General features: G+C 43.3%; 1 protein-coding gene across 2 annotated transcripts; it reads left to right on the top strand.

Annotated features, from left to right (window-relative positions):
- The first annotated feature begins 2,676 nt into the window (after nt 1-2,676).
- Nucleotides 2,677-8,767, top strand: tagln (transgelin). 2 transcript variants are annotated; one of them, XM_083985878.1, is made up of 5 exons: nt 2,677-2,863; nt 7,202-7,387; nt 7,488-7,659; nt 7,809-7,911; nt 7,994-8,767. In XM_083985878.1, exons 2-5 carry the CDS (start codon nt 7,208-7,210, stop codon nt 8,130-8,132), a joined length of 594 nt encoding a protein of 197 aa, XP_083842004.1. In that variant the 5' UTR covers nt 2,677-2,863; nt 7,202-7,207; the 3' UTR covers nt 8,133-8,767. The 2 variants fall into 2 exon arrangements, with proteins under 2 accessions (XP_083842004.1, XP_083842003.1); XM_083985877.1 differs by lacking the exon at nt 2,677-2,863 and adding an exon at nt 6,267-6,328.
- The last annotated feature ends 1,076 nt before the right edge of the window (nt 8,768-9,843 follow it).

Below are 9,843 nucleotides of genomic sequence, written 5' to 3'. Positions count from 1 at the left end.
GACACTTGTTGATTTTAATGGACAGATTACATGCACAATAAGCAGAAATGTCATGCATTTGAACGTCTGACCACCCGTCAGCGCCGCGGAGCGGCTGCACCGCACTGACCGAGGTCACCAGAGCAGCGGATCACTGCCTGCTGCTCTCTGCCGCTCTGATCAGAAGCACCGGGCGGCGGCGCACCGCGGCTCGTCTCAGCAGCGTTGTTCTGTTGTTGACGGAGCCGTTGCTAAATCGTGTGAAGCTTAGAGTAATGACAATCCATAATATGGAATGTAGAGGCGATCACAGCCCGACCACTAACATTTACGTCCGTTCTCGTCTCGTCAACAAAAACTCACACACGTCTCGTCATGTTTTCGTCATCAGAGAGCCATGTTCGTCTCGTCACCGTCTCGTTATCGTCATGAAAAAAAGGGGCGTCAACGAAAATATTTCGTCATCGTCATCGTTAACGAAAACAACACTGTAGCGTGGTGAATGTGCAGGTCACAACTTGTTCACCAGAGCATTTTTGAGCTGTTGGATTGTGTATTTGTTGAGTTTGATGAGGTAAACCAAGAAATCCCATTAGCCTCCGTAGCGTAGCTCTGAGCAGCTCGCGGCTCTGCTCCGCCGTTCTAAAAATAGCTTGCACCGACAATTAAAGGTAATGAACCTACTCCTAAAACTATAGGGATTATGGCAATGGGCCAACTACTATCCCTTTAATATAATGGCTGCCTGCTACAGTACATTTGCAGACGAGATAGTTGGCCTGCCACTCCCCAAAGTAAGTGTGGTCACATATGGGTTTCTCATCATGAGTGTGATATAACGTCAAACTTTCCACTGAGGTAAGGAAACCGCTGGTGTAAGTTAGTGTACGTTCAACGCCTCTTATATTGAAACAGCAGCGAGCAGCGAGCCAGAAAGCATCTGTAATGGAATAGGAAGCGATGGAAATGTCATGATGAGTGTGGAGGTGGCGGGGGTTCACTCACACACACACACACACACACACACACACACTGGATGCAACACCCAGGACTTACATGGAATTCTCTGTCTGAATGATGAGGACTTTGCTGCTACTCCTCCTCACTCTTATCCATTTCTGTCCTTTCCTCCTCTCCTCTCTAATCCTCTCCTTCCTCCTTTCCTCACTCCTCATCCCTCTCCTTTATCTGTTTCTCGATCTGTTTATCCCGTTCACCTTCTCTTTCTCTCCTCTCTTCTCTCTCCACTTTCCTTTCTGCTTTCTCCACTATTTTCTCCATCTTCTTGTCCTCTCTTCTCTGTCTTAATCTCCTCTTTTCTCCCTCATTCCCTCATCTCCATCTTGTCTTTCTCCACTCCCTTCTCTATGCCCCCTCTTCTTTCTTTGTTTCTCTCCTTTCCTCCACTCCTTCGATTTTCTCCATTGTCCTGCCCTCGCTTCTTCTACTGTCTCTCCTCTCCTTTCCTTCCTCCATTTCCTCTCCATCCCTTCTTCCTCCTCCCTCTTTCCTTAGTTCCTCTCCTTCATCTTCTGTCTTTCCTCTCCTTCCCCACACCTTCCTTCTCTTCCTATTCTCTCAATCTTCTTGTCCTTTTCTTTCTCCTTTTCTCTCCCTCATTTCTCCTGTTTCCCCCACTCCTCCATTTTCCTGCCCTCTATTTTCCTACTGTCTTCCCTCTCCTCGCCTCTCCTTCCTCATTTAATTTCCATCCCTTCTTCCTCTCCTCTTTCATTCCTTTCATCACCCCACTCTCTTCTTACAGTAGTTCCTCTCCTTGACCACACTTTCCCTCCTCCTATTCTCTCCATCTTCCCATCCTCTCTTCTCCTACTGTCTCTCCTCTCATCTAACTCTGTCACCCGTCTTCTTTCTTTGTTCCTCTCCTTCATCTTCTCTCCTTTCCCTTTTTTCTTTCACTCCTCCTTCTCTCTCTATCTTCAGTCCTTCTTGTTCCTCTTGTGTCTGCCTCTCCTTTCCTCCCTCTCCTCTGTCATTTTTCCCTCTCCATCCCTTCTCCCTCTACCTCTCTCTCCTCTCCTTTTTCTTTATTCCCCCTACTTTGCCTCCTGTTTTTTCTTTCTCTCTTTGTCCACACTTTCCCTTCTGTGTCCTCTACTCCTCCTATTCTCTCCATCTCCCTGCCCTCTCCTTTCTTTCCTTCTTTTCCTTCCTCTGCTCTCCTCCCTCCTCTTCACTTCTTTCCTTCCTCATCATGTTACAGTAAACCACAGACACAGAATCAATTTTCCACCTTCTCTGTGATGTCGTTGGACAGAACCAACTCCATTAAACTCTTTTCCACACCCAATGTCTCTTTCTCCATTTTCTTCAAGTCTCATCTCCCTCCTCCCTTTTTCTCCTCCTCCTCCTCTCCTTCACCATCTCTCGGCCATTTTGACCGAGCTGAGGGATGTGGTGAAAGTATTTGGAGAATTCCCGCTGACCAAACCAACAGTGCCTGGCCACCGCTTCTCCCTCCTCTACGCGGAGTAGCTGCTCTACCCAAATAAGGCTGGGCTTTTTAACTCAACGTGAGGGGACGAGACGCACAGACAGGGAGAGGGAGCTGCTGAAAGGCCATGCCCTTTTAGGGATGAAGTTTCCTTTTTTCCTTCCCCTCTCTCTCACTCTCTTTCTCTCTCCCCCGCCCTCCTATTCCTCCGTCACACTCCCTCCTCCCTCTCTTTCTCTTTCTCTCTCCCTCTCTCTCTCTCTCTCTGTAGACTGTAGTGAAGTCATCTTGCCTCATCTGCTCCTTTTAAGCCGGCATTTTTGAGAGGGAGGTCCCTTGGAGGCATATACAAACACTCAGTCAAGCATCCACGCTCACCCCACAAACTGCACTAGTGGCCAGCAGTGAACTGACCTATTCCTCCACACAGTGAGTATACTTTTTTTTAAATTTTACTTCACCACACAGGGTCAATCTTGTGAGGTGAACTTGGGACTAGTCACCCGTGGCTCGTCAACGGGCCTTCAGGACTTTTGAATGCATGAGGTCTTAGTAGCATCTAAAAAAAGCAAGTCTTTGAATATAAAACAACAACAGCAGGCGTTGTGGTCATTTCAAAATGAGAGCATTGTCATCAAAGGAACGGTCTGTCTGCAAATATTTATGTTAAGATGCATCTGCACTTGACCATCATGTATATTTAATATCAAAGGTTGTTTAACGTATGTAAAACTTGCTCCTCTGTGTCATTTGGTTATCATACTCTTTGGGTTATCTTGCACTCAGTACTCAGTTGTGGGTGTATCTGTTACTGTGAGTTACATAATACAACAGGTATTATTCACTTGTTCAAAGGGATACTAATGAGCGTTTAAAAACCACTGGAGTCTACTTTTTTGTGTGTTTTTTCACAATTACATACAGTATATATAGATATAGATATATATTATTTTTTACAGAGAATGGTCTCATTCCAGTTGGGTTCTTTGTCCTTAATATGGTTCAGATGTTATTTGAGGGTTAATATGTTTTCCATGTGAAGCAAGGGGAGGAGACAGAGAGGTGAGCCAGACAGTGTTGCATATCTCAGTCAGTGAACATAACTTTTATTTGCACAAGCAAAAGATCCACTGCCATACATGGGCGTTGGAAGGATGACCTCATGAAAGGACGCCACACTTCCTAATGAGGATACAGATGCAGATAAAGACACTCTCAGGTATATTATATATTAAAAAAAAACGTTCTATAAAAGGCAGAGGCCTCGACAAAGAGAAAGAGAATATCTCCACAGGGGACATTTAAGTCCATCCAAACTTTCATCCCCAGTTTGTGAAAATGGATGTCTCTTGACAGAAAATTGCTGTAAACAGCAAAAGCATTCTGTGATAGTTCGACTCAAGGTAACTAGTAAATCTTCAAAGATGGCAGCGCATCAAGTGGTTCCAGGAAAACCAGGCCAACAGTGGCACAAAGGAAGTACCAGTGGGCAGTTTAACTTCTAAGCAGCAGCAGTAGCAGAAGCAGATAACACTTATCTGCACTGCCAATCCTGTGGCAGCACATAAACACAGCAGAGCCCGGAGGCACAGTGGTTTACACGCCAGGAAACAACCACATCCATGTCACGGTGCAGGGGCTCTGTACCGAGCTGAATCGGACAGCACTATCTGCAGCAGAAATACATTCGTCCAGACACACGACAGCTATAAAGTTTGTCAGAATAATCAGGACCATGAAGGCTCTTGGCAGCGGTTTTCTGTGCTAGTAAACGTCTGGCAGAGCAGCAGTTTTCGGTGCAGCTGGCAAGAAGCAGAGCCATGTAACAAAAGTGCTCTGAGAACATCATCAAAGTGCAGAACATCAGTGAGCAGGGAGAACGTCCAGAACGCCAGATGACTCGACTGACATCAAGTCTGCTGAGTTTCAACTTCAGAGAAGATGCTTAATCTAACAAAGCTTTAGCTCCTTTATCCCAAATCCCAACCTCTAATAAAATCATACTGAGGAATACAATTATTCACAGTGACTAAGTCCCCAGCATCTGCATTCATACCAAATCATTATATGGTGGTTTGCTGATTAACTGTAGAGCAGGTGAGGCCGCATGACGCCACATCCCCTCAGGCTGCCACAGTTGCCACAGCCCTCACACTGGTTTCCTGTTCTGGCATTAGGCAGATTTACCATGGTAATAGAGAAACAGAGGAAGACAAACACAACTGAGAGAGATGGATTGAAGAAGGGATGGAGGTGATGAAGTCATATTTGTGGGATAAAGCAATTTAGAGACTTGAAAACTGTGGTTTTATCCTATTTTTGTCTTGATTTTTATGAAGCATTTTCTTTTTTATTTAGTTTTCTTTTCTTTCTACTTTCAATGTTGGGGTTTTTCCACTTATTTCATTGGTCAATCACATTTTTAGTTGAATCTTTAATCACATACTTTCAGTCCTAGTCGAGAGCAGCTGTTGTTAATACAATGGCTAAAGTTGTATCTGCAGGATTTGTTTCAGGATTCATTCTGAAACAATAGTTGTAAAGGTAATGCAGCATTCTCTGCATGATAGGTGGGTCATATTCACTCAAAAATTCAGGATTACGGCTTACTTTCATTTTTTATGTAAATTTAAAAAGAACTTTAAATATTTAAGGAAAAGCAGACAGAGTGCACAGAAGGCTGTTAAGCAGATAATCCTAAATTATTGGACTTGGGCCGGGTCCCAAGCATAACAGCGGGTCCCTGGACACACATAAATACCAGAAATAGAGAGCAGGCCCAAACAGACTCATTTAACCTCCAAAAATATTGTGATCTTTGTTTGGTTGTCATGCAATGTCCACATAGAGACCGATACAAGACAAAACTTATGGGAGAAATAAAATTCCTCTTCTCTTCTTGTCTCTGGACAAGACACAAGAAGGCAGTGAGTGCACAATGTGGTGAACATTGCTTCTATTTCTTCCCCTACAAAGAGTGTAGTGTGGGTGATTTGCAATTGTGGTCTACAGAGAAGTTTATGAGGCTAAGGACTGGAGGCCAATGGAAAAAAAGAAAAGTTAACAGCATACCAGACAAACATTACTCTGTAATAATGATTATATAATGACGCATGTCAGTGGGAACAACAAGGGGGTACAAGTCTGTGTATTTGCCAGAGCGAGAGAGAGAGAGAGAGAGAGAGAGAGAGAGAGAGAGGGGCAGACCAAGATAAAATATAGTATCTGAACTTGTGGCTGAGTATAAGTGAGCGTGTTGCCCAGCATGTGTGTTTGGTTTCTTGCGGTCTGGAAAAAGACTACAGGGAATGCAAAGAATATTAAACAGAGCTGGTGGTGACACTGTGCGGACAACTCCTGGGCAGGAATCCATTAATGGCGTTGGCATGCAGAGTCTAATTTGCAGACATGCAGTATGCATCTATTTACGGTGGTGGGGCAAGTATGCAAATGTTTAATTTAGCAGAACCACAAGGTAAAATAACACCACAATTAAGTACTGCATTGAAAAGTACCCCACTCACTGTAAGTAGGTTTGTAAAAATATGTTTAAAAGCACTAAAATGTACCACAGTGGCTCCCTGAGAGCATACTGTAGTATAATATTAGTCTTAAATCCATTAAGTGTGGATCAGTCCAGTCTTGGCCCAACTTGACTTTTATGGAATGAATAATACAGCCAGTTGCAAATGTCCAGTAACCACTGGAAAAAAAGACAAAAACAAGCAAACAGCGTTGCCTATTGTTGTCAAACAAAAGTTTATTGTTTTCCACTATAATAAGATTCCCCAGAGACGAGCCTCTTCCAGTCAACTCCTGGCTTTAACCTTTAACATTTTGAACCTCTCCAGGAACAGGAAGTTGAAGTGACCTGACATCAAGATGGCAGCAAAGGTTGGATGGTGCAGACAGCACCTTGACATGGGTTTTTTTTCACTTGGCTGTTGGCCCAAAGGCAATACAGGCGCATAAAACCAATGAAAAAAAAACCTGCTGGCAGTCATGTGTGTGTATGTGCTGACGGAGACCAAAAGGAAGTGTGTGTGTGAGTGAATGTGTCGGTGTGTAAAAAGATTAAGTATGCAAAAAACATTATCGGGCTGAAATAGAGCTCCCATTGTACACCACTTTGCCTCAGACACAGGTCCGGATTGGGCTAAATGGTGTGCATTAGGAGACGCAACGCTGTTAATGCCACTGTTCTGGGACAGGTGTTCAAATGAAGCGCTGGGCATTTACGCTTATTTACACGCTTTTCATATGCATGATGTTAATGTTGCTTTGGTGTTTGTCCTATACAGACAGCATACACAAAATATATAAATAGACTGTGTAATAATTAGACTATATAAATATGTCTTAATCTAAATTATTCACACACCTGTGCATGTTTGGAGGATATGTCCAATATGTATTGAAGTATAAATACTTCAGGTGTCCACAAAGAATCATTTTGGACAGAGAGGTAATTGTACTGGGATGTTACTACACAAAAGTTTATAACATCTGTCCTGTTGCAGTAAACTGTCAAGGAGGAGGAGGATGAGGATGATACCAGTGACGGCCAAACTGCTCTTCCTCACATTTTTTCAGTCTCTCCGTAGACCATTTTTTCCTAACATGTTTTTGTCTTCCACTGTCTCCTTCTTTCATTATTTTCCTCTCCGCCATACTTTCCTGTCTACCTCCACTGCTTGTCCCTCCTCTTCTTCCTCCTCTTCAACCTCTTCACTCCCCATCATCCACTGTTTCACACTCATCCCTCAGGGCAACATGGCTAACAAAGGTCCATCCTACGGCATGAGCCGGCAGGTCCAGGATAAAATTGACAGCAAGTACGACCCTGAGCTGGAGATTATCCTGGTGGATTGGATTACCCGTCAGTGTGGTTCCAGCGTGGGAAAGCCAGAACCCGGAAAGATGGGTTTCCAGGCCTGGCTGAAAGACGGATGTGTGAGTAGTATACTTTGCTTTTTGATGAACTGTTTTCCTAGAATTTGCTTTCAGACTATAATTCGTTGTGTGTCTTGCCTTCTTGTTTTCTTCTTTCCAGATCCTGAGCGAGCTGATTAACAGTCTGTTTGCTGTTGACAAACCCATCAAGAAGATCCAGAGCTCACCCATGGCCTTCAAACAAATGGAGCAGATCTCCCAGTTCCTGAATGCTGCAGAGAAGTATGGTGTCACCAAGACCGACATGTTCCAGACCGTGGACCTCTGGGAAGGTCAGTGAGTCACTCTCATTCCTCATTCAAATAGTTAAAGATGGAGATAAATCTTGACTTCTGATTTCAGCGTATTTGCTTGGAGATGACAATGCACAAGTATGGAGACATCATAATGTAACTGTTGGGTTGTATGTGTATTGGAACAGGTAAAGACCTGGCAGCGGTGCAGAGGACCCTTTCAGCTCTGGGGAGCATTGCCGTTACCAAGGATGAAGGCACATACAACGGAGACCCTAACTGGTTCTTCAAGTAAGTCGCCATTACACTGACCCCCATTAGGATAAGTTTTTGCTTGTTTGTCTGGTGACATTTTTTCAATGATGTGTTGCAGGAAAGCGATTGAGAACAAGCGAGATTTCAGCGACGAACAGATGAAGGCGGGCAAAAATGTTATTGGCCTACAGATGGGCTCCAATAAGGGAGCCAGTCAGGAGGGTATGAGCTACGGAAGACCCCGGCAGATCATGTAAAATCACTGAGCCACAAGATACCCATAACCTCTGCAGCCCCCGACACCCTTTAAGCGTCTTATCAGTCAACTACAACTCCCCTTTCATTGTAAAACATTCTCTGCTTTAGAAATAAATTGCTTTCTAAAAAGGTCCCCCTCTTCTCTTCTATTCTTGACACTAGCCCTCAAAATCCCCTTGTGTAGAAGCTTGCACTGGTCACCATGCTTTGTTCTTCCCACTTCAGCTAGGACCAGTACAACTAATTGAGCTAATAGTAACCATAGAAATGACCAAATCATTGCCTTGGTGGTAGAAACACCAAGATGACATGTGCCAAAACGTACGTTATTCCTCATGAAACAGCATTGATATTACAGAAGACTGACCACTAGCTCTGTATACATAACAAAAATTTGTGGCACTGGTTACCTACAGAAATATTGCTTCGGGATTCTCACGCAGATTGATTTTGAGTATGTAATTTGCAGAAGGGACATTCTTTTCAATTGAATGGTGACACAACTCGTGGTTTACCAGTACTTCTTAATTTTACTGTTATAATGTTGTTCTACCACCTCCCACAATGCTATGCCTGCTGTATCAGCGCCAATATTTTTGTACATTGTCTTATTAAATAATGACTTTGAAATACAGCTCTGAACTGACTTTGTGATTCTGGCTACTGGGTGTTGTTTTAAAGCTTTGCCAGTTTGAAAATGTATTTTTGCTTGTCTATGGACTACTGTAATACAACAAATCATTGACTTTAGCTGTGCTTTGCCTTTAGAGCTAATGGGCTCTTTGCACAGCTCCACTACTTCCTGAACTTAATGCTGCTCCTTCATTTCCTGTCTTACATAATTGGACAAACTGATTAATCCAGGTGTGTCTGACCATTGTGACTCCTCAGACACACCTGGATTAATCAGTTTGTCCAATAATGTAAGACAGGAAATGAAGGAGCAGCATTAAGTTCAGGAAGTAGTGGAGCTGTGCAAAGAGCCCATTAGCAATCAGTAGCATGCTAACAGGCAAGACAAAGATGGAGAACAAAGTAACTCCAATGTCTGCTTGACAGGTTGGCATGCGAACATTAGCATGTATCTCTTACCATTAGCTACTATGGGCCAGAAGGTTGACATCAGTTGTAAGTGGCCCAGGTGCAAATATTGTATAATATCCCCCACCCTCTACAAAAACAACACAGACAATTTCATCAGCACATCTGTATAAAAAAATCTAAATTGCTTACAAACCAACACTAACAACAGCTAATACCGCACAAAAAACAAGTTTACACAGTGTGTCAAGAGAAGAGAAGCACATGGTCATTTGGCTATAGGTCTTTCCAGCCTGACTGGATGAATTATCTAATCACACTATCACATGTACTGTTTTTATCGAGTCCAGCAGTCACACAGATTATACAGATATTTTTTCAACAAAGAAACTTGAACTCACCCATGGAAAGTTTACCTACCTCAGCTCAACTCATAAATATCCATCCATTCATCCAAGGGTGGGCTGAATGGCAATCCCTGCCAACACTGGGCCAGAGCGGTGTCCACCCTGGGGAGGTAAAGTCACCAACAAGTTTGAAATGCAAAGAAATAGAAAGATTTAATCCTCCTTAAAAGAAATATAATAAGTCAATTACTAGGTGGCCTGGGTATTGTTGTTGCAGTTATGGAGAGACATGTACATTTATGTTCACACAGGCTAATGGAGA

This window comes from Trachurus trachurus (genome assembly GCF_905171665.1).
Source record: "Trachurus trachurus genome assembly, chromosome: 13".
Lineage (NCBI taxonomy): Eukaryota > Metazoa > Chordata > Actinopteri > Carangiformes > Carangidae > Trachurus > Trachurus trachurus.
This window is presented reverse-complemented; position numbering and strand designations above follow the sequence as displayed.

What these genes read in the sequence shown, in the direction of transcription:
- tagln (XM_083985877.1), top strand. An exon ending in GACCGTGGACCTCTGGGAAG is followed by an intron (nt 7,660 to 7,808) that starts GTCAGTGAGTCA and finishes GTATTGGAACAG; the next exon opens with GTAAAGACCTGGCAGCGGTG. An exon ending in GACCCTAACTGGTTCTTCAA is followed by an intron (nt 7,912 to 7,993) that starts GTAAGTCGCCAT and finishes GATGTGTTGCAG; the next exon opens with GAAAGCGATTGAGAACAAGC.